The following is a 25,859-nucleotide window of genomic DNA, read 5'->3' as shown; positions in this document are numbered from 1 at the left end:
ATCATGCTATGGAGGTGTTTTCCAGCTGTAGGGACAGGACAGGAAAAATGAATGCGGCCAAGTACAGAGATATCCTGGATGAAAACCTCTTCCAGAGTGCTCTGGACCTCAGACTTGGCCGAAGGTTCACCTTCCAACAAGACAATGACCCTAAGCACACAGCTAAAATAACAAAGGAGTTTCTTCAGAACAACTCTGTGACCATTCTTGATTTGCCCAGCCAGAGCCCTGACCTAAACCCAATTGAGCATCTCTGGACAGACCTGAAAATGTCTGTCCACCAACGTTCACCATCCAACCTGATGGAACTGGAGAGGATCTGCAAGGAAGAATGGCAGAGGATCCCCAAATCCAGGTGTGAAAAACTTGTTGCATCATTCCCAAGAAGACTCATGGCTGTACTAGCTCAAAAGGGTGCTTCTACCCAATAACAAAGGATCTGAATACTTATGACCATGTGATATTTCAGTTTTTCTTTTTTAATACATTTGCAAAAATTACTACATTTCTGTTTTTTCAGTCAAGATGGGGTTTAGAGTGTACATTAATGAGAAAGATATGACCTTTTTTGAATTTACCAAATTGCTGCAATGGAACAAAGTGAAAAATTTAAAAGGGTATGAATACTTTTGGTATCCACTGTATATACACCAGGATAGGGGATATTAGTACAGAAAGAATTGACCACATTTTTTGCTTCAATTTTTTTATTCTAATTTCCGCCTCTAAATATCTAGGTGTGTCTTATGGTCCGATGCATCTTATAGTCCGAAAAATACGGCACATTCGGCGGTTAATTGTGTAAGAAAGAGGGGATATTTTACATAGATGATACTTGTGATTTTTTTTTATTAAAAAAAATTTGCAATATATTTTAGGAGTTTACACCCCAGATTAAGTACTATTCATTTCTACTGGGTCACCGCTTGTTCAGTAGACCACTAGGAAATGTGAATTGATCGCTGATCTTCATTACAAAAGGGGCACAAAGTTTGAAATATAGAAGCAACTAAACCACGAGAGAGCGAGAAAAAAAAAAAAGACTAAAATCGGGAAGTGCTACACATGATCTTCAATATTAATAGTACATTTATTTACATACTAGCTGTTTCCAGCCAGCTAACGCTCGGCACGCTCATTGCTATCTAATTAACGCTGCTGGTGATTAAACTAAAGTAAATAATGACAACATTCAATAGCCTTGTGTGGTAATGTGTGAGGACGGAGCCTCGTGTGGTAATGTGTGTGGACGCAGCCTCGTGTGGTAATGTGTTAGGACGGAGCCTCGTGTGGTAATGTGTGGGGACGGAGCCTCGTGTGGTAATGTGTGGGGACGGAGCCTCGTATGGTAATGTGGGGGACGGAGCCTCGTGTGGTAATGTGTGGGGACAGCGCCTCGTGTTGTAACGGAGCCTCGTGTGGCAATGTGTGAGGACGGAGCCTCGTGTGGTAATGTGGGGGAACGGAGCCTCGTGTGGTAATGTGTGGGGACCGAGCCTCGTGTGGTAATGTGCGGGGACGGAGCCTCGTGTGGTAATGTGGGGGACGGAGCCTCATGTGGTAATGAGTGGGGACGGAGCCTCGTGTGGTAATGTGGGGGACGGAGCCTCGTGTGGTAATGTGGGGGACGGAGCCTCATGTGGTAATGAGTGGGGACGGAGCCTCGTGTGGTAATGTGTGGGGAAGGAGCCTCGTGTGGTAATGTGTGGGGAAGGAGCCTCGTGTGGTAATGTGTGAGGATGGAGCCTCGTGTGGTAATGTGGGGGTGGGATTATGTGTGGTAATGTGGTGGGGGCGCGGGATTATGTGTGGTGATATGGTAGGATTATGTGTGGTGATGTGTTGGGGGGCGGAATTATGTGTGGTGATGTGGTGTGCGGGCGGGATTATGTGTGGTGATGTGGTGGGGGGGCGAGATTGTGTGTGGTGATGTGGTGGGGGCGGGATTATGTGTGGTGATGTTTTGGGGGGCGGGATTATGTGTGGTGATGTGTTGGGGGGCGGGATTGTGTGGTGATGTGTTGGGGGGGCGGGATTATGTGTGGTGATGTGTTGGGGGGCGGAATTGTGTGTGGTGATGTGGTGGGCGGGCGGGATTATGTGTGGTGATGTGGTGGGGGGGCGGGATTGTGTGTGGTGATGTGGTGGTGGCGGAGCTACTGTGCAGGGGGCGGGTTTAGCGAGTAATCACGATGCCTCTTATATATATAGATTTGTTAGTAGGAAACATACAAAAGGGCACATATGTTCAATTTACCCACTTCCACCTTTTAACTTATTTTAGCAAGAGTCAAGTCTTTTCAGGATACTAGAACATTTTTGTTCAATTTGTTTATGCTACAGTATATTAGATTTATTCACAACAAACAACTGAACTCTGAAAATGAACGTGGATTGAAATTTCCTGTGCTTAAACATTCTGACGTCAAGCAGAGTGGAAAACAAAATACCTATATTCAAAATATTGTTAAAGGGAACCTGTCACCCCGTTTTTTCAGTAGGAGATAAAAATACCGTTAAATAGGGCCTCAGCTGTGCTTTACAATAGGGTATTTTTTGTCCCCTGATTCCCTACCTATGCTGCCGAAATACCTTACAAAAGTGGCCTTTTTCGCCTGTCAATCGGCTGGTTAGGTCGGATGGGCGTGGTCACAGCGCTGTTTCTCCCCCACATCTTGCTTATGTTCCCGTTGGTGGCGTAGTGCTTCTCGCATGCGCAAGTGCCGAATGCACTGCGCAGCTGTAGAAAAAGAGCGCGCTCGCCGCTATTCAGCGGTTTCTCGGTGGGCGCGGCCATCTTCCTGAGGCCGCGCGTGCACAGAGAGTCTCCTGCTTCCCGGGGCTTCAGGAAAATGGCCGCGGGATGCCGCGCGTGCGCACATGGACATCGCGGCGGCCATTTTCCTGAAGCCGAGTTCGAATCTCGGCTTCAGGAAAATGGCCGCCGCGATGTCCATCTGCGCACGTGCGGCATCCCGCGGCCATTTTCCTGAAGCCCCGGGAAGCAGGAGACTCCATCTGTGCATGCGCGGCCTCAGGAAGATGGCCGCGCCCACCGAGAAACCGCTGAATAACGGCGAGCACGCTCTTTTTCTACAGCTGCGCAGTGCATTCGGCACTTGCGCATGCGAGAAGCACTACGCCACCAACGGGAACATAAGATGTGGGGGAGAAACAGCGCTGTGACCACGCCCATCCGACCTGACCAGCCTGATTGACAGGCGAAAAAGGCCACTTTTGTAAGGTATTTCGGCAGCATAGGTAGGGAATCAGGGGACAAAAAATACCCTATTGTAAAGCACAGCTCAGGCCCTATTTAACGGTATTTTTATCTCCTACTGAAAAAACGGGGTGACAGGTTCCCTTTAATTAATAACTAGCAGAGTCGTCATAAATGGTACGTTCTCTAAATGGGATATAGTCAGCAGTGGGGTCCCACAGGGATCTGTGCTAGGACCGATTCTATTTAACTTCTTTATTAATGACCTTGTGGATGGGATTGATAGTAATGTGTCAGTCTTTGCTGATGACACCAAGCTATGTAGGATATTAAAATCTGATCTTGACATTACAAAATTGCCAATCAATCTGGATAAGGTGACTGAATGGGCAAACACTTGGTTTTCACGTAGATAAATGTAGAGTAATGCACCTAGGGTGGAGTAATGCTATTGCTGCATATACATTAAATGGCAGCATACTTGGGACTACAGAACAGGAGAAGGACTTGGATATTCTAGTTACAAGTAAGCTGAGCAGTAGTACTCAATGTCAAGCAGCAGCTGCAAAAGCAAACCAGATTTTAGGATATATAAAAAGAGAGATAAAATCCTGTGATCCCAACGTATCATTACCCCTTTATAAATTACTGGTAACCACATCTAGAATATAGGATCCAGTTTTGGGCTCCACATTTTAAAAAGGATATACAAAAATTAAGAGTCAGTTCAAAGGCGGGCAACTAGATTATTACAAGGGATGGAAGGCGTCATATGAGGAGAGGTTGGAAAACTTGGCCTTGTTTAGCTTAGAAAAAAGACGCCTCAGAGAGGATCTCATTTACATGTATAAATATATGTGTGGTCAGTACAAATGCCTGGCACATGACTTATACCTTCCAAAGACCGTACTAAGGACCAGAAAGGCAATTCCGACAGCTAAACAGGAAAGGGTTCTTTACAGTTAGAGCAGTCAGACTGTGGAATGCCGACCACAAGAGGTAGTAATGGCCGACACAATAATGGCTTTTAAAAAGGGGCTGGATGATCTCCTAGAAACACATAACATTGTGGGTATAGTTAAATTAGTGACAAATATACAATTGGTGGAGAAAGGTTGAACTTGATGGACCTAGGTCTTTTTTCAACCTATGTAACGTGAATATATATTTTTTTTATAAAGCTCTATTCATCAGGCAGTAATTTGGTCAGTGGTTTGCATATGTACTGGGCATAATCTAAAACTAGATTAAACATTTTAACTCCTAATTTTAAACTACAATAACTGTAAAATGTAAAACACTGATCATTATTGCCATGTGCAATGGGCCTAAGACTACATCAATATATCATATATAAAAGTATCCTTTAGGTTAATGATCACAAAAAGTACTTGTCCAACCTATTGTGACTAGCTTAAATGTTAAAGAAAATCTGTGGGATGACCTTCCAGGGAAATAATGAATTCATTATGTGGGCATCACTAGTAACTAGGTTGTCTTTCCAAAAAGTTATTGTTTATGCCAAAAACATTTAAATATCTAAAAAAAAAAATACCTTTTAGAATACAGAATCAAATTGAAAGAAAAGGTTCAGACTTAGGAAGCCCTAGCAGCCAGCTGTGATAACATTTGTGTCAGAGATTTAAATGGGGTACAAAAAAAATTGCCTGGACTACCCCTTTCATTGTCATGCAGGGTCATGATAGCTGGTGATGTCATGAAGAGATGTAAGCAATACTACACTATACTCCAGGACCTCTACACCACAGGAGTCTTGGAGTTCAGATAAGAAAATTAGAGGGGAAATAGATATTTGGGAAAGGTTTAGAAGTGACAGAACTTTCCAGCTGTGGATTTTGAATTCGAAAATCTTCAGCATGCCCTAAAATCTGTTTTTTTCCCATCTTTGTGTGAACGAGTTTTTGTAAAACTTAATTTGCTTGCCCTGTACCGTTGGTGCAGAAGTTGCACTACAAATCCACAACAAATCTACATCTTTAAAAAAAAAAAAAAGTGCCAAAGCATGTAGACAAAGCAATGAGTACCATTGTATAGCTTGCTATAGGTCAGGATTTTAAGAAAAAGAAGCATCTAAACAAAAGAGCGGAGTCTGATATTGTACCTTTTTTTAATAAATTATAATTTTCCCATTTTGTTGCATCAGGATTGTAAATACTGCAGTCATTTTAATAAGTTAAAATTAAACTTCAAAACAAAACAGTTGAACAGTGATCACTTTTCACAGAGGAGACTGGATATTACACAAAATATGATGCTTTTCATTTTCGAGGTTAAAAACATAACATTTCAGTAGTTTCCCATGCCGTGGTGATTGCAGTTTTATGAACAACATACATATATGTGGCTGTGGCCCAGCTCTGGCTCACAACAGTGCAGATGAATTGAGGAACAGTCTTCACGCCATAAACACCATTGCATATTGCTATAAATGATATCTTGCCTTGATGCTACAGTTGTACAAACCTTACATTTAAAGTCCTAACTTTGTCCAAAAAAATAAAAATATAATTAAAAAAGTTTAATTGCAACTATCTCAATGTTTTCAGTCTGTGAAAGGCAACATACAGAGTTAAGGTTGCTTCATTTCATCAAGTGCAGAAGACAAAAAGGCCGCTATACAAACTTCTAGGTCAGAACTGTCTCATTGTTTCAGGTCAGTATAGAAAGATAGGAGCCAAAAAAGCACAAATAGGGTCTTATCCTCAGGATTGTTTCCAATCAATTATGAGAGAACTGCTCACCTGGTGGTACACTGTAAAAGCGTGTAGTTGTCAGCTGCTGCAGATCCACAGGTCGGCGCTGCGACCTCTCAGAACCGTTATAATAGATGAATGTGGATAAAATGCTGCGACAAATGATGGATCCAGATATAGTTATAGGATGCTCGCTTATATACATTCAGAATTCAAATATCGGTGCCAAGCAGTCTTCTGACATATGACAAATGGCTTTCTTGAACTTTGACACTGTTTGTCACATGTCGGAAGACTGCTTGGCGCCGTTATTTGAATTCTGAATGTATATAAGCGAGGCAATAGTACCATGTGTCATATCTTTCTGTGGAAACTTCCTGAAGAAGCCATGAGCTTCGAAACGCGTTGAATAAACCACCCAAACATCCTATAACTATATCTGGATCCATCATTTGTCGCAGCAGCGCGGATTTTATCCACATTCATCTAGTATAACGATTGTTTCAGGTCAAGCAGGCATTAATGAAGTAGGAGGCTGGCTGCAGCACGAGCCTACTTCTGGCATTTCTTTGAGAATTTTCCATGAAATGTTTAGCACCCTTTCTTGACAATGTAGCCTGTTGCTGTGCTCGTCAGTCAAGGCCTATGTATTAATATTTTTTAAAAGTACCCTTTCAACAGTATTTTTTTTTTCAGGCTAAGCATGCATTTTGGTTGACCACTACAGTATATTTTCGTAGGTGCAATACAAAAACTAGATCTATTACAGACTTGTAAAGAGAAAAAACCCCAAAATATATTACAGTATTTAATTCTTTGTTTCTAAGGTGTCTTAACATTAGAAGTGGGCCGGACTCAAACATTCAATCACAGTTTAATTTTTAGTGCTAGTCTAATATTCTAAGAGAGCCCTGTTGAGATTTTTTTTACATAGATCCGCTAAATCGTGTCAGAAGAAGAGTCATAAGAGGCAGAAACGATAAAGTTTCCAGGCCCCGAGTGAGTTGCCATAGACTGGGCAGCTTGTTGGCTCAGATTGTTACAGATCAGGACTAGCTGATTACTTTGGGCTTCCGATAGAGTGCTACAGCTTTGATATACACTAAAGTTGGTTTTTCTTCCAGGTATGTTACCCTTCTCACACATTGTTTTCACCATTTTGGCCAGTTTGTTTTTACCAAGAGCCTGACAATTGTACCAGTGAAGTGCAGCTAGGTTAACAACAGGCTTGATGGACAGGTAGAAAGGAGCATCTTCATAGCGCATTGCTGGAGGTCGTCGCTGTGCATATTCTTTGTAGTCTTGCACAGGACAAGTTTGTGGAGAGTGCGGTGTGGCATATACTCTACATTCTGTCCCTGCTCTTTTGATCTTTGAGTCAGGACTTTCCTGACCCATCCACTCAAGAAATTCCAATCCAGTCTCTAATATTCGAAGCCTTACATCCCCCCATTTTAGTGTGGATCCATGAAAACCTGTACAGTGTCCAAAAGCTTTGGTGTTGTTCAACCAGACAAGATTTAGCAGACCTTCAGGATTGTAGCGACTTAGAAGACCTCTCTTGCGAAGAATAAGTTCATCAGCAAAGGTCAGCTTCATAGATTTATGGGGTTTGTTTCCTTTTCCTTTACATCGCAATTCAATTTGTTTTTGTTTTAAAGCGTCTTGTGATCTTTTAAATTCCTTGTCTCTGGTTATGCTATAACCATACCTGTGCTCCTTCAGATATCGTTCCAGGCCACACTGATAATTGGCGAGACTGTTTGGCTCATAGTCAGATCCATCTTTTTGCCTGGCATCTACGAAGAAAGAAGCCAGGAAGTCATCTAGTTCTTTGCAAGGAATCATGTAGATTTCTCTTGTCTCCATGGGGTATTTTGAGATGATAAAGTCTCTAAAGTTTCGGAGAGCTGTTTGTGTGCTACGAATGGTTTTCTCATTCTGTTCTCGGTTCAACTCAGCTGCGATATCATCTTCATCTAAACAGACTACAAAAGGGGTAAAAGGAAGAAGAGCAAAAGGAAAAAAAAGGAATGGAGAAAATATGGATATAAAGGAACAAAAAAAAAAGAAGAAAACATGCAGATGGTATAAAAATGAAAGGTATAATGTAATTGAAAAGGTAAGAAGGGAAAAAGGGGAAGGAAAGAAAAGAAAACATGGTTGTGAATTCTACTATATCTGTTTGATTTGCAAGAAAAAGAAAAATTGCATTTTAGAACATTATTACATACCTGTTTGGACAGCCAACTTCAGTAGTTTCACAAATGATGTAGTAGAGCATAGCAAAAAAGAATTCAGTAATAGTTCTTCGTGTCACTGGGCACTGATAGTGCATGTACATTGGCAGGAAAAAATAATGTGATATTGGAGATAATCCACATTTTGAGAAAAAAAAGTGAGATAAAAGCTTTTACGTTTACTCTTTATCCCACTGCTTTGTGTGTGTCAAATGAACTACTAAGCCCATTTGTATGTGCTCCATTTGTGAAACCAGAGGTTGTACTGGTTCCATTTCATTAATTTCAGCTTTCAAAATTTGTCACGTTCATAACGATTAATAAGCAAAATGTTAAAGCCAAAGATTACAGTAAAACAGCAGTATGAAATCTAAAGACATAGTAAAGCAAATATGTGTTTGTATATTAATCCAGGAGAAGTAAAGGGCTGTGACTATAAACACTTGTGCATGCAGAAAGTGAAGGGGATGGGCACGTCAATCAAACATATCAATGCTATCATTAACTATACTGCTCAGTATAGTAGAAGTCATATTTGAGGTTAAGTTTTTGTCACAGTTTTCATTGACTCTAATGAATTTCCTAATATTTTGTAGTGTAATTTATTGTAGTATTATACCCAATTTGTACCTATCATCAATCTGGGGTTGGTCTTTTCATGCAATAAAATAGTGGTCAGGCAGTTTGGTGACTTGCCTAAATATAATCTAGTAATAAAACCTCTCACATAATGTCCCTCAAAAGGGCCTGAATATTTACCAAAATCTGGTTTCAATGTTTCGTTTGTGCAATACCGGCTTTTAGAGTGGCATCCTACAACCCTCTGCAGCCTCGCTTTTTCCACTAACCCAGCTTTGCCGCACATTTTATTCAGCGGTTACAAAATAGTAACCATTATTATGTTACTGTAGTTAAAGAAGCACACCCATAAAAGTTTTTATCCTACTATATTGCAATCTTCATATTATAATGGCACTGTACTTATAATTGCTCATTTTGCCCTTCTACTCAGCTAATTTTTGTTTTCACTGCTCCATGTAGAAACCGGAATACTCTTGTCCATGCATTTATCATTCCCCTCTTCAACTCCTGACCCAGATGCTCCCCCCTTCACCAGGGAATTTTGCAGTGACTGATGAGTCATACAGAGAAAATTGACCTCCTGTTTCTATTCAGAGCTTAGAAGGATTCAGCTAGTCAGTTTTTAATTATGTTGGGTCATAGATCCAATGTATAACAGAATAATTAGCTGTGTAGAAAAGCAAAATGAGCAATTGTAAGTACACAGTGCTATATAATATGAGGACTGCAATATATTAAGAGGATAAACATTTTGATGGAGGTGCAGCTTTAATCAAGTACACAACTGCACTTGGTTTAAATAAAGGGAGAGATCCTGCGTTTTCACTGTGAAATGGCAGATTGTAGGATCTTCTCTGAATGCTGGGATCCCACAACCTGAAGTTCGGGCTCCACTATACGAGAAAGTTAGGTCCTTTCAGGGGACAATAGGGTTACCTCTGAAGGGTTTTTGTTCCTAGATTATATTTCCACAAATTACCAATCTGGGGCTGAACACTTGTATTAAATAAAAAGGGCAGACACTTACAGGTACTCTTTAAGAGCATATATGTTTCAATGTTTATACTAAACTCAACAACAGGATAAAAATAATGTGCAGGATATCATTATGAGCAGGGCATATATCACTTCATTTGTAGGCATGTTTGCCATTTGGAAGACAAATAAGGTATATCGAACAGTATCATTAGTATATCATTTATAGTTGTCCATACGATGGATCAAAAGGTGAAATACAAACTAAAGATTATTGTACTTCCACAGAGATGTTCTGTGGTATCCACCCAATTGGTTGAAGGGAAAATTTGCATCTTTATCACCATCCTTTTCTTTCCTGATGGTGGCCAGGCAAAAAACGCAAACAAAAGTTTATCCACTCAGTTGGTTGAAGGGAAAAGTGATATAATTATTTCTGGATAAATAGCTGTGGAAGGAGGTGCACAGAGGAAAACGTTTCCACAATCAGCAAGGTAGCACCACCAGGAGGAGGTACTCAGTTTAAACAAAAAAGTCCAGTGAAAGGTCCTTTTGTAGAAACCTCATCCAAAACGGAAAACTGATTTTGGTCAGATGTTCCAAACCGAGCACAAGGCACAAATGGGAAACCACTTACTGCACAGTAATAATATTATATTTAAATAAGATCCCATAGGAGGTTACTTTTGTCCGATCCTCCTGTGCTTTGTGAATTCTTTTGTGGCACAAAAAATATTTAGAATTGAGAGTCCTCAGTGGTTGATACCTTTTAATGGCTAACTGAAAAGATGGTAACAAATTGCAAGCTTTCCAGACTACTTGGGTCTCTTCACCTGTGAACTATGGCTGAATCTAATCTTAATCCAGATATGGGTGAACTGGATGGTGCCAGCAGCATTTTTTCCTATACAGATGATGATGCCGCACGGATCATTAGTGCTGCGCAGACAGATGTGACCTTCTTGAGTGTACCTTCGGGCGACATGTTAAAAAGGAAATACGAGAATGAGAAACGGAGATTGATCTCGTTGGAACTACATGTCTCAACTTTGACCGAGTATTATAAGGTACATAGAATACCACGTGGGTTACGTCCACATCTTCGACCCACACTTATGGCAGATAATGCGGTGTTTTGCTCGAGATTTGAATCTATAACGAACAAGTACTGTTTTGATTTGATGCTGTTGAATATTGAGTTCTTAAGCAAAGAAATAGAGACTCTCAAAAGAAATATCATTGAATATGAACAGCTCCTTAAAACTCATCTAACTGCTACAGATATGAGTACTTATATGACACGGTTGAATACTAATCTGGCCAAATTTCGTGCAGATAATGAAAGCACAAAAAGGTCTAAATGGTTCCGTGATAATGAGGATTATAAAGCTGGATGAGTTTTTCCATGGCATATGGGTAAACAGACATCCTCGTATAGGAACAACCGAACCTTTCAGACACGTCGACGAAGGAAAGCTCCGGAGGGCAAACAACAATTTGGTTTCACCACTGGGGAGTCTGACTCCACTGATGACTCAAACGTGGGAACTTCGGTGTCCACGCATTTTTTGGAGAAAGAGCCTCCGATGGATACCATCCCGGGAGGAAATATCGGAGGGGTGGCAGGAAACATAAGAGGAACAAAGCAAGGACCGAGAATGACACGGAACACCACAATGAGACAGAGGAACGAAGAGGAGAAACGGAGGTTCAACCATTGAATAATAGAACTCTTGTGGTGAATATTTCCTCTGTGACTTTATCTACTACTGAATTGAGTGTCTTGGAAAAGGGTCTATCGTTTTGCCCCACAAATTTACCAGACTGGTTTGAACTTGAGACTGACCTATTTGCTTTTTTTAGGAGGTGTCGTTTAACATCTTTCTTTGCAGATAGAGGACAGAACACAATAAGTCCAGTGGATGGGGCTGCCAATGATATGTTTACCTTACAGGGTGTGGGTTTGTATAACAAGAGTGTGTTTCAGCCACCTACTAAAACCCATGTAGTTGAGGCTTTTATCCAGTTGGTTGAAAGAGAGTTTGAGACACTGAGGAGGTCACATAAAAATCGTGGTCGGCATAATCTTACCAGGGAAGAAAAGAGAGCCCTGGACACCCTTTCTATGAATACATCCATTACAATCAAGGCCGCCGATAAAGGTGGGGCGGTGGTTGTGATGGATTCTGATAAATATAAAGCAGAGATTCTACGCCAATTAGCCGACACTGATGTTTACTGTAAGTTGTTGGGGGATCCTACACTACGTTTCCAGAAGGAACTGCAGCTTATGGTCAATGAGGCCTTGACCAATGGCCTGATTGACCCTAAGCTGTCTGAATATTTAATTATGGATAGTCCGGTTAGGCCTTTGATATACGTTCTGCCCAAAATCCATAAGGATTACTTTAATCCTCCGGGCCGGCCGATTGTTTCAGGCCGTGGTTCCATTTTTAATAAAGTGTCAATCTTTCTTGATAAAGTGTTGTCGAAATTTGCCTCAGGGGCGAGGTCGTATATTCGTGAAACGGATGATTTTCTGAATAAAATTGAGGACTTGAGTGTAACATCTGAAACGTATTTGGTCTCGTTCGATGTGGTCTCATTGTACACCTCTATAGATCATGATAGAGGGTTGGCAGCCGTTGATGTGGCGCTATCGGGCTCGGACGTGGGGCCGGGGCGTACACGTCTGGTCCTCCAGCTGCTTGAGTTCGTCCTCAGAAGGAATTATTTCCTGTTTGGTGATGATTACTACCTGCAGCTGAGGGGTACCGCCATGGGGTCCAATGTGGCCCCCACTTATGCTAATATCTATATGGCGGTACTCGAGGACCAGTACGTGTATGTCTCCCAGTTTTGGCCCCGGGTCCGGGCCTGGTGGCGTTACATCGATGATGTATTTGCAATATGGGAGGGGCCTCTCAGTGAACTCTTGGAGTTTCATCATGAGTTAAACAATATTTTTCCGGAACTCAGCTTTACAATTACATACTCTCAGGAGCAAGTTCAATTTTTGGATACAGTAGTATATAAGATTGGGACATCTTTGAGGACTGATTTATATGTGAAAAGCACAGACAAAAACAGCATGCTACAATTTAACAGTCATCATCCAAGGACGATGATTGAATCATTACCTTGGAGTCAGATGCTAAGAGTTAGAAAGATTGTGGCGGATGATACGCGCCTCGACTCTAGACTAGATGAAATGTGCAGTAAATTTTTAAATCGGGGTTATCCTGAAGTTGGAGTTAGGAAGTATGTTGAGAGGGCCAAGGGGACATCTAGAGCAGTTCTAAGGGAGAAGAAGATCAGGGTTAGAGACAAGCGGATCCCCTTTGTGACTACTTATAACACAGCCAGTGGGCATGTGAAAAATATGATCTTAAAACATTGGCATATTTTACATCAAGGTTTACCTGATATTGAGGAATTTACCCTACCACCGATCTTGTCGTATAAAAGAGGGCGCAACTTGAAGGACAGATTAGTTAAATCTGATATTGGCACAACGGTAGTCAGTCTGCAGAGGACTTTGGCTCCCCCGAAGTTTGGCAATTTTCCCTGCTTAGGATGTGCGTGCTGTAGTAATATGATCAAAGGAGATTTTTTTAATCATCCTCGCACGGGCCAGAGGTTCTCCATCAAGGGGAGATACACTTGTACCTCGAGCTTTGTTATCTATCTTATTGTTTGCCCGTGTGGACTTACATATGTAGGGGAGACCACCATGGAAATAAAAGCGCGTATTAGCAAGCATAAAAGTACCATCAGAACCAAGATGATTGATCTACCGATACCCAAACACTTTGAGAGTGGCCACTCGGTTAGCCAACTACGTTTTAGAGTGATTGATGGGGTGCCTCCTCTGCGCAGGGGTGGTGATAGGGTTAAATTATTAAAGAAAAAAGAACTTAGATGGATATCTGTTTTGGGCACTCGTCAGCCTGGAGGGTTGAATGTGGACTACAATCTTCTGTTATGCGTTTCTTAATCGGGCATTGTATGGTCTGTGGGTTTTCGCATCTGTATAGTGTTGTTTTTAGATGGTGATTGGTTATGCAGTTTACTTCACCCCCTGATGTCGTTTAGGGCTTTGTGGAGCAGTATAGGATGGTCCCTTATCCATTTGTTTGAGGGGCTTCTTAATATTTCTGTGCGCTTCCATTTATAATTATCTAATGTACTGCCAGGGATATGGCGATACATTATATGAGATGGTCTATGTTACCGACCCTTGTTTAAAATTGTTATCTCTTATCAGAGGTGACTTTGCTATTCTTAGCCCATTTATGATTTGGGGTATAGTTATGGGGTTAATTTGTGGTAGCTGTCCTCTCTTGTATGTTTATAGGGAGCCTAGTTGTATGCTAAATTGGCCCTTGACATGCGCGTTTGCATTTTGGTGCGATAAGGGTGGATTAGGTACTGGGGTTGCCTTTGGTGACAGTGCATATGTCATTGAGTGATGTGCGTTCCTCATTGTCATAGTCTGACGTACGCTGTTGGGGGTGGGGCTTGCAGCCGGGGGGTGGGCCTTTCGGCTGTCATGTGGCGGCACTGCGCATTATGTATGTGTCGCCTGTGAGCTGGTGGGCGTGCGCACTTGGTCTGGAGCTCCTTCCCTCAGCAGCGCGTCAGACAGGCTGTGGACGCCGGTATTGGTCGGTCAGGTGATAGGCATGGGGGCGTTGTTCTTGATGTGGACTGTGAGCCTGGATTGGTTCTCATACATGGGGCGGGTGTCTTTGCCGGTGGGCGTGTCACTCGGCGGTCCGGGGTGTAGCGGCATGTGATTTCATGCTTTGCTGCACCGCGGGGCCGTCTGATGAGTGCACTGATTCCGGGATTCGAGCCATGTTTGATAAACTTGGATATCTTGAATGATATTAACAGGAAGTATTGTGATTAGCCTGGGAGGCGGTTCTAGGTAAGAGGACATAGAGCCTGGATTGGCTCCATTGTGTAGGGCTGGTTTTGCACTGGTGTCCCGGATTGGATCTTCAACTTAGGCATCGATAGGTCAGTTGGGATTATAATAACACAAGCCCTGTGATAGGTAGTACACGGATACAATGGCCCCCTTGAGCCTTTCTGATTGGCTTTGATATGACAGATGAGATTGTTTATTTACTTTTGGACCTTCCACATGTGTTTGTTATGATGATTACGTAAGTTGTTATCTACATTAGGGGACTCAAGTAATACTGTAATGTATTTTTTAAACTATGTATGTTACACAATTTGCACAATTTTATTGTTATTATGATCACCAGTTAATGGGTATGTAAATTTTGTGGGCGGACCTGCCAGGTGGTTGTTATCTACTTCCTATATAAGGCCGCCATGTTGATCATTATGTATGCTTGACAAAGACCTTTTTGAGGTTGAAACGTTGCACCTATGGCACAATAAAGTGTTTCTTTTTCTTCACCTGGATCGGATGCTGTCCTTCACTTCTACATACTTGGGTCTCTTCATCAGACTAATAGAAATTCTGAAGAATCACATTTATGTACAACACGGCACAGAAAAATGCCATAGATAAGACAGGTGACGTGAATCAGAATTATCATTATACAGAATGAGCAATGGACGGCACTAGAGAAGCACAAATCAATATGGACATTCACTCCTTAAAGAACATCCGAAAAATACGCAGGTGGCACGTATGTTCTGGGTATACGGTGCTCAGCACTGATAAGCAATCCAGAGTAAATACGATGAAACAAGAAAAGAAAACAGTGCGGCACTCACCCTTATTTTTGAAGCTGTGAAATCGTGCTCTTTATTGGAGAAAAATGTATAAAACATCCATTAGGACATCAGGTCAGCGGGAGGGTGCGGAGGTGGAGTGTAGTCCACACTCCACCTCCGCACCCTCCCGCTGACCTGATGTCCTAATGGATGTTTTATACATTTTTCTCCAATAAAGAGCACGATTTCACAGCTTCAAAAATAAGGGTGAGTGCCGCACTGTTTTCTTTTCTTGTTTCATAGAATTATCATTATGTGACTGATAAACAGTTATGTCCATAAATATTGTGACAGTTCATAGATAAGGAGTGTGAATGTTTTATTCTCCTCTGATTGGGGTCTGGCGGCACAAGTCATTTATTGCAAAATTTCAGGAGAGCAGTAAAACAGTAAATAATCTGATAAGAATTTTGGAGTATGGGCTGCCCTCCATTTGTAATTCTACTTTTAAAACAGAAGGACTTGCAAATCTGTCATAAAGAAGTTTTCCTATGATATGCCATCACTTTATGATTCGTGGTAGTCTGACCTCTGAGATGTCACTTCATAATTCAAAGAATGATGTTTATGTTTCGATGGTTTGAAAATTATTCCCATGATCTTAATAGTGATGGCATAGCCTCATGATATATCAAACTGTCAAGGAGAGCACCACCGATAAAAGAGAGATCAACCTATTGCATATAGAAACACCAATATGAAACAAAGAAGAAATAAGGAATACCGTATGCAATATGCAGGGACCGCTTTAAAAATAAATAATTTTTATTGATACAAAACTACAGGCAAAAAGTACAATAAACTATTAGGTTACGTGTCCACGTTCAGGATGGCCAGCGCTTAGGACGGAGCGAAAAACTCACTCCGCCCCCTTCTGGAGATGCGATGATGCCGGATGTGATCATTGCACACATCCGGAATCATCCCACCCCACACATAGGGCCCTGTGTTTTACCTTGCGGCTCCACGCAGCGTTCAATCCACAGCTAGTCCGGATGTAAAACGGCCCGTCGACACATTCTTATGGGTGTCTTGTGGTCCCTACTTTTGGGCCATGGGCTTTTAAAAATGTTTTTATTGTAATTTACATGTAGTTTTGGCTCCGTAAAAATTGTTGTTTATTTTTAAAGAGGTCCCTGCATATTGCATATTCCTTTTTTTTTTCTTTGTTTCATAATAGCCTCTGTATGTTACCATACAAGATGATTAAAACAGTATTCCAGCGTTTTTTTTATTACACCGCTGTAGTGGTGCTTTAAATGCAAGTCCGTTGTCCCCTGTCTCATACTCATCTGCTGCCCCTTTCATCTGTTTCCAGCTTCCTAGGCACTGCTCCTAATAGCCAGATTCCTACTCCACACTGATGAGGGGCAAAAACCCCGAAACAGCTGTCTGTGGATGGATACCATGCTTGGCATAGGTGGCTTTCCTTCATAGGATGCTGCCCTTCCCGTGGTTGTTCCTTCCCGGGGAAAGGCCTGGCTATTCACTGCTTGCGTCGAGAAACACGTGATGGTGTCTCCGCAGCTTCTTTACATGCATCCAGCTTCCTCCAGTCGGTCTCAGGCGAAAAGTGACCTACTCGCAGCTCCAGTGTTTCAAGGAGCTGCGCATAAGTCACTTTTCAATGCAAGTCTATGAGAGCCTTGTTCTAGCTTTCATAGACTTGTATTGAGAGTGCGTGACGGAATTTATGACTTCCGGACAGTCAGAAGCTACTATCACAAGATGCCTGTGGGGGAGGAAGTGGAGTGGCACCAAAAAAACTGTGAAGACACTGGAGGGCGAGTATAGATTTAAAGCGCCACCCCAGCGCTAACCCCCCCAAATAGCTGAAGTGATGCTCTGCACTGGTATCAGAATTTGGCAAGCTGTAGTCCACTCCAGGTCTCTAAACCTTCCATAAAACTGCAATGCCAGGCATATTCTCACCAGGTCAAACATCTCTGCCAATATCCTACTGCTCCCTCTAAATACAGTTTATGTGCTTTACCCCTTTGTCCACATTATTGGCTTTATAAATCATTCTGTACACCTGCAGAACAATAAAAACAGCAAGCAATACAGGAAATTATTCCTATTAGGTTCTCTGCAGGTACAAGGGGATCATTATGCAGAGAACTGGCAGTGGGGAAAGAATTTGAGCACAGGGTGGCACCATACTATGATAGAAAATGCCATTACTTATGTGATATGTAATAATAGACAAAGTCATGGATATTGCAGCCTGAAACTTAATGCAACTAACATGCAAAAAAAATAGTTTTAGTATTCAAAAGTGGATATTGACTAATAGTCAGTACTCGCCCTTTGCTTTTATGGATTGTTTTCAATCTTATAAAGATTGCTATAAAATAACACACATAACATGTCTAGCAATATCTTTACAATGGCATGTAAAAATTTGGGCACCCTTGGTCAAAATTACTGTTATTGTGACCAGTTAAGCAAGTTGAAGATTAAATGATCTCTAAAAAGACCTAAAGATAACATCTTTCCTTGGTATTTTAGTCAAAAAATAAAACCTATGTCATTTTTTACATTCTAAAAATTACAAAAAGGAAATGGTCTGATGCAAAAGTTTGAGCAACCTGCATAGTTAGTACCTAGTAGCACCCCGTTTTGATAATTTTGAAACTATCACAGCCAGTAAATGCTTTTTGTAGCCAATCAAGACTCTTTCAATTCTTGTTTGAGGAATTTTCATCCATTCTTCTTTTGAAAATTCTCCCAATTCTGTGAGATTTTATGGTGAGGACCCAGGAGATGTCTTCTGATGACTCTTCCATGAAAGCCAAATTTGTGCAGGTGTCTGTGAACAGTAGATCAATGGACCAAATCTTTCTGAAGGTCTTTTGCAGTCAAGCGGGGGGTTCTGATTTGCCTCTCTAGCAATCCTACAAGCAGCTCTCACTCATTGTTTGGTCATCCAGACCTTATTTTGACCTCCACTGTTTCTGTTAACTGCCATTTCTTAATTACATTTCTAACTGAGGAGAGGGCAACTTGAAACATTTTGCTATCTTCTTACAGACATCTCCTTTGTGGGCCTCCATCATTTACAGAGCGCAAGGCTGCTGCTTAGAATAACTCATGGCTGCTATTTTTGGGGGAAAATCTTAGAGAAGGCTGGGTTTTTATAAAGCTGGGAAATTTGCGTCACCTGGCCTTTCTGAACGATGATAGCGAACATGCCATAATAACCCTAACCTACTAATTAAGGTCTGAAACCTTGGTCAAAGTTATCGGAGAACACAAATATCCAAGGGTGCCCAAAACTTTTTCATCAGCCCATTTTCCCTTTTATAACTTTAAAAAATGTGTCAAGTTTAACTTTAGGCCTTTTAGAGATCATTTCATCTTCAACTTGCTCAACTGTTCACAATAGCAGTAATTTTGAATAGGAGTGCCCAAACTTTTACATGCCACTTGTGAGACAGTGAGGGGAATTTTAACTATCTTCCCTGTCCCTGCTGAAGAAAAAAAATATTGCACGCCCCACTTTTCTGTTTTTAAATTGCCTCAAAAATTTAAAATAACCAATACATTTCATCAACATCACAATTGTGTTCCACTTGTTGATTCTTCACCAAAAATTTACATTTGGTATCTTTATGTTTGAAGCAGCATATGTGGAAAAAGGTTGTAAATGGCATGGAAGGCGGAAGGGGGGGAGTACTGCTGACAGATTCACTTTAAATATGTCTGAATTCCATACCGCCATTTCAAATGCCAAATTATAGCATTTTCGGTTAATAAGGGTCTTTTTTTCCTGGGACGTCTTTGATCATCCAACTTGGGCAGCTAAAAGATCTGGCTTATATGTGCATTTCACAAATGCCCCATTAATTACAGCATGCACAGTATATGGTGCCACTAAAATAAGCAGAATTAAAGGGGGGGTCATACAAAATCATATCATGTATGACTGTGCCTCCCTGTAAACATAAGGATGAATGACCTCGGGGAGATCAAAACATCCAACACCGCGGAGACACCATCACGTGTTTCTCAGCGCAGTGATCCAGAACACTGCTCCCATCTCTTATGGGAAATATGCAAATGCATTTAGACCTGGCTATTTATTGCTTGCGTTAAGAGACACGTGATGGTGTCTCCGCGGCTTTTCTACAGCTCCTAATAGCCAGTTTCCTACTCTACACTGATGAGGGGCAAATACCCCGAAACAGCTGTCTGTGGATGGATACCATGTTTTGGCATAGGTGGTATTCCTTTTTGGATGCTGCCCTTCCCGTGGTTGTTCCTTCCCAGTGAAAGACCTGGCTATTTATTGCTTGCGTTGAGAAACACGTGATGGTGTCTCCGTAACTTTTCTACATGCATTTGCATATTTCCCATAAGGGATGGGAGCAGTGTTCTGGATCACTGCGTAGAGAAACACGTGATGGTGTCTCCGCGGTGTTGGATGTTTTGATCTCCCCGAGGTCATTCATCCTTATGTTTATAGTCCTTTTACTAGGCACTGCTCCTAATAGCCAGTTTCCTACTCCACACTGATGAGGGGCAAATACCCCAAAACAGCTGTCTGTGGATGGATACCATGTTTTGGCATAGGTGGTTTTCCTTTTTGGATGCTGCCCTTCCTGTGGTTGTTCCTTCCCGGTGAAAGACCTGGCTATTTATTGCTTGCGTTGAGAAACACGTGATGGTGTCTCCGCGGCTTTTCTACATGCATGTGCCTCCCTGTAAACTTTACATTCTTTTTGTGTAAAGTTACTCCATAATACATCTTACACTAAATATTACTATTCATTGTCTGATTCCAGTATGACATGCATGACTAGTTTCTGGCCTACTGAGAAATAGAACAATGAGAATATGAGCGTTATTTAGACAAATTGCCAACTAAAAATACAAATATTAGAAATGTAAGATTATACAGACAGTATACTGAATAGACCTACGCCTGCTTTAATGAAAGCCTTAAGACATAAAAGTCATGCACTGACAAGCAAGATTAATTACATATTTTAGTTATGCAATATACTGAAAAAGAAGCTTTGCTTTTATTGTTATTGAAGCAAAATGATGAATCCGTACATTAGGAATACACACAAATTACTGAAATAAATGAATAATTCAGTGCTGTATTATTGCTTGCAGACCTATTATTTTCAGATGACTAATATTAGGTGGTACACAAATGAGAGCTGCTTGCTGCAAATCTGTCAAGGACACCAGCTAATTAGGTTACTGGGTGGAACTCATCTCAACTCTGTAACCTTATCTATACCTTTTTACATATGCCACAGAGTGCTCATTACATTAGCTGATTATTGCGACATTAGATAACCATTTATTGGGTTCATATGCCTTTTTAATGTCTACTAAAAATCCCATCTGGAATATTGACAACTTACATAAATATCAAGCCTACTCAAAGCAAAACATTTACTAAAGTATATTCATATTAAGTCTGGAGTGGTGACTGTAGTGGTAACTGGTCTAACTAGTAATATCACTGTTCCCTGCTGATGTTCTATTCAGTTTTCTTGCTAGTAAAGCATACACAAATTCTTGTTAAATTGTATAAACATAGGGCAATCCATACTGATGACCTGAAAGTGACATTCATTATACACTCCCCAGACCTACGTGAATATCTCTTCTTCCAAGCCCCCAACCATTAGTTTCGGATGAACAGCACCTTTTGCAGCCCTCTATATCCAGATTTAGCAGATTGAATACCTTTGTATATGCAGAATTATGATTCTTAAATTCTACTTAAAAAGCGTTGTGTCATCACAGACATTTGTGACATTCTGCATATATGCAATACAAAGTACAATAGATGCAGGTCTCCCACTTAGCTCTAGGACAGGGGTTCCCTAATCCCCTGTTCCAACTGGTGGTGCAGCAATCACAACAGGAGGGGTGGCCATGCAAGTGCGCTTAACTGTACCGCTGGATATGCCATAAATAGTTGTGATGAGACAAGACCTGTCAGTCCTCCTGACTTACTCCTTTACCCCATCTTCTAATAGCTGTGCATTCTGATGTTCCCTCTGTTAGTCCAGGCAATTTAAGAAGAAAAAAAATGACAACTAGGTGTTACTATTCTTAGTCGAGCTGTTTTTTCTCTTCAGTCTGGCACAGTCACCACTGATTTGACTAATGTCCAGTAGCCACTGACTTCATTGGTGAAGTCACCTCTATATTCTACATGGCTAGCTGCTACATGCAAATGTAGCCACAACAAAAAAAATATAAAAAGTAAGTAAACTAATTTACCTGAAAGTAAATTGTAATGTGACAAAATGGACCATGGAAGAACGACCCTCTGGAAAATACTTTATGAAAATTGCTATTCAAAGTCAAGTCAGGAAAGCAAAGATGGAAAAATGATCTGGGACCTTTCTAGTCTAGAACTGACACCGGCAGAGAGCTACACTAAGCATTCCACGTGGTAAATACAAGCCTACTCAGACGGCACAAGCAGCACCTATTAAAATATTGAAGTAAGCAGTCATGCAGCCCTTGACTTGTTATTAACAAACAAAAAGGGAAGCCAGCCATTAATGGAAGCTTAAAGGGTAGCCTGAAGAAACTCTGAAATAAAAGACACTCGATAAACAGCAATGAGATCTATATTATTACTTAGAGCTGTGAGAGGCTTAGGATGTGGATTCAGACGTCAGCAATGAAGCAGGATTGTTTACAAAATGTTATTTTTTGCCAGCCTTGTATGTGACAGCGGCAGTTTTATATATGGAAAAGAAAAGCATAATAAAAGAGAGGCACTCATCTTCACAGTGAGGTCATGCATCAAAGTATAAACTATGTCCATAGCTATATTGTAGTGAATTGCTACTTGAAAAAACCATGTGGGCATATTCTGACTATTGGGCCATGTTCACATGTTCAGTATTTTACCTCAGTATCTGTAAGCCAAAACTCGGAGTGGAGCAATCTGAGGAAAAGTACCGTATAATAGAAACACGTCACCACTTCTGTATTTATCACCCACTCCTGGTTTTGGCTTACAATTACTGATGTAAAAATACTGAAAATGTGAACAGGGCCATGTGCAAACATGGTTTCTGCATTCAGAGTATAGAAATTTAAAGTATTACTAGATGGTGGCCCGATTCGAACACATCGGGTATTCTAGAATATGTATGTATGTATATAGCAGCCACATAGTATATAGCACAGGCCACGTAGTATATAGCAAATATTACGTGGCCTATGCTATATACTATGTGGCTGCTATATACATTCATACATATTGTAGAATACCCGATGCGTTAATACAGGCCACGCAGTATATAACAGAGGCCACACAGTATATAACAGTGGCCACACAGTATATAACACAGCCCAAACAGTATATAACACAGGCCACGCGGTATATAGCAGCCACGCAGTATATAACACAGCCCATGTACTATATAACACAGCCCACGTACTACAGGTCCTTCTCAAAAAATTAGCATATAGTGTTAAATTTCATTATTTACCATAATGTAATGATTACAATTAAACTTTCATATATTATAGATTCATTATCCACCAACTGAAATTTGTCAGGTCTATTGTTGTTTTAATACTGATGATTTTGGCATACAACTCCTGATAACCCAAAAAACCTGTCTCAATAAATTAGCATATCAAGAAAAGGTTCTCTAAACGACCTATTACCCTAATCTTCTGAATCAACTAATTAACTCTAAACACATGCAAAAGATACCTGAGGCTTTTATAAACTCCCTGCCTGGTTCATTACTCAAAACCCCCATCATGGGTAAGACTAGCGACCTGACAGATGTCAAGAAGGCCATCATTGACACCCTCAAGCAAGAGGGTAAGACCCAGAAAGAAATTTCTCAACAAATAGGCTGTTCCCAGAGTGCTGTATCAAGGCACCTCAATGGTAAGTCTGTTGGAAGGAAACAATGTGGCAGAAAACGCTGTACAACGAGAAGAGGAGACCGGACCCTGAGGAAGATTGTGGAGAAGGACCGATTCCAGACCTTGGGGAACCTGAGGAAGCAGTGGACTGAGTCTGGTGTGGAAACATCCAGAGCCACCGTGCACAGGCGTGTGCAGGAAATGGGCTACAGGTGCCGCATTCCCCAGGTAAAGCCACTTTTGAGCTACAGAGAAGCAGCACTGGACTGTTGCTAAGTGGTCCCAAGTACTTTTTTCTGATGAAAGCAAATTTTGCATGTCATTCGGAAATCAAGGTGCCAGAGTCTGGAGGAAGACTGGGGAGAAGGAAATGCCAAAATGCCTGAAGTCCAGTGTCAAGTACCCACAGTCAGTGATGGTGTGGGGTGCCATGTCAGCTGCTGGTGTTGGTCCACTGTGTTTCATCAAGGGCAGGGTCAATGCAGCTAGCTATCAGGAGATTTTGGAGCACTTCATGCTTCCATCGGCTGAAATGCTTTATGGAGATGAAGATTTCATTTTTCAGCACGACCTGGCACCTGCTCACAGTGCCAAAACCACTGGTAAATGGTTTACTGACCATGGTATTACTGTGCTCAATTGGCCTGCCAACTCTCCTGACCTGAACCCCATAGAGAATCTGTGGGATATTGTGAAGAGAAAGTTGAGAGACGCAAGACCCAACACTCTGGATGAGCTTAAGGCCGCTATTGAAGCATCCTGGGCCTCCATAACATCTCAGCAGTGTCACAGGCTGATTGCCTCCATGCCACGCCGCATTGAAGCAGTCATTTCTGCCAAAGGATTCCCGACCAAGAATTGAGTGCATAACTGAACATTATTATTTGTTGGTTTTTTTGTTTGTTATTAAAAACACTTTTATTTGATTGGATGGGTGAAATATGCTAATTTATTGAGACAGGTTTTTTGGGTTATCAGGAGTTGTATGCCAAAATCATCAGTATTAAAACAATAAAAGACCTGACAAATTTCAGTTGGTGGATAATGAATCTATAATATATGAAAGTTTAATTGTAATCATTACATTATGGTAAATAATGAAATTTAACACTATATGCTAATTTTTTGAGAAGGACCTGTATATAACACAGCCCACGCAGTATATAGCAGCCACGCAGTATATAACACAGGCCACGCAGTATATAACACAGGCCATGCAGTATATCACACAGCCCACGGAGTATATAACACAGCCCATGTACTATATAACACAGCCCACGCAGTATATAGCAGCCACGCAGTATATAACACAGGCCATGTAGTATATAACACAGCCCACGTAGCATATCACACAGCCCACGGAGTATATAACACAGCCCACACAGTATATAACACAGTCCATGTAGTATACAACACAGCCCACGTACTATATAACACAGCCCACGCAGTATATAGCAGCCACGCAGTATATAACACAGGCGACGTAGTATATAACAGCCCACGCAGTATATAACACAGCCCACGCTGTATATAACACAGCCCACGCAGTATATAACACAGCCCACGTACTATATAACAAAGCCCATGTACTATGTAACACAGCCCATGTACTATATAACACAACCCAAGCAGTATATAGCACTGCCCACGCAGTATATAACACAGCCCATGTACTATATAACTCAGCCCACCTACTATATAACACAGACCACGCATTATATAGCAGCCACGCAGTATATAACACAGGCCACACAGTATATAACACAGGGCACGTAGTATATAGCACAGCCCACGCAGAATAACACAGCCCACATACTATATAACACAACCCATGCATTATATAGCACTGCCCACGCAGTATATAACACAATGTACTATATAACTCAGCCCACGTACTATATAACACAGCCCACGCAGTATATAGCAGCCACGCAGTATATAACACATGCCACACAGTATATAACACAGGGCACGTAGTATATAGTACAGCCCATGCAGTATATCACACAGCCCACGGAGTATATAACACTGCCCATGTAGTATATAGCAACCACGCGGTGTATAACAGCCCACGCGTATATAACACAGCCCAAGGAGTATATAACACTGCCCACGCAGTATATAACACAGGGCACGTAGTATATAGCACAGCCCATGCAGTATATCACACAGCCCATGGAGTACCGTATATAACACTGTCCATATAGTATATAGCAGCCATGTAGTATATAACGCAGCCCACGCAGTATTTAGCAGTGTGGGCACCATATCCCTGTTAAAAAAAAAAAAATTAAATAACAAATAGTTATATACTCACCCCCTGAGATCCAGCTAAGCTGTGCCGAGAAGCGCGGCTGCCGCTGCATAGGCAGCCTCAATAGTAAAAAGTCCCGCGGCAATGTCGCTGATTGGACGCGCCGCCTGGGTGCGACCAATCAGGGAAGCGGGATTTTAATCCCACGGTAATGTCGCTAATTGGGCGCGACCAATCAGCGA

The 25,859-nt window shown here is 41.4% G+C and overlaps 1 protein-coding gene across 2 annotated transcripts in view; it reads right to left on the bottom strand.

Annotated features, from left to right (window-relative positions):
• Nucleotides 1-25,859, bottom strand: part of KIAA1958 (KIAA1958 ortholog) — a 171,397-nt gene that overhangs the window by 35,536 nt on the left and 110,002 nt on the right. Inside the window, exon 3 of one of the 2 annotated variants that reach the window (XM_069767064.1) lies at nucleotides 5,332-7,922. The exons of the other annotated variant lie outside the window; for it this stretch is intronic. Coding sequence (XP_069623165.1) covers nucleotides 6,874-7,922 — 1,049 coding nt within the window. The 3' untranslated portion in view covers nucleotides 5,332-6,873. Of the gene's footprint in view, nucleotides 1-5,331; nucleotides 7,923-25,859 lie in introns of those variants that run through there. 2 annotated transcript variants of the gene reach the window in all.

Source organism: Ranitomeya imitator, chromosome 1, assembly GCF_032444005.1.
Source record: "Ranitomeya imitator isolate aRanImi1 chromosome 1, aRanImi1.pri, whole genome shotgun sequence".
Lineage (NCBI taxonomy): Eukaryota > Metazoa > Chordata > Amphibia > Anura > Dendrobatidae > Ranitomeya > Ranitomeya imitator.
Note: the sequence above shows the minus strand (reverse complement) of the source record. Positions and strands in the feature narration are given on the sequence as shown.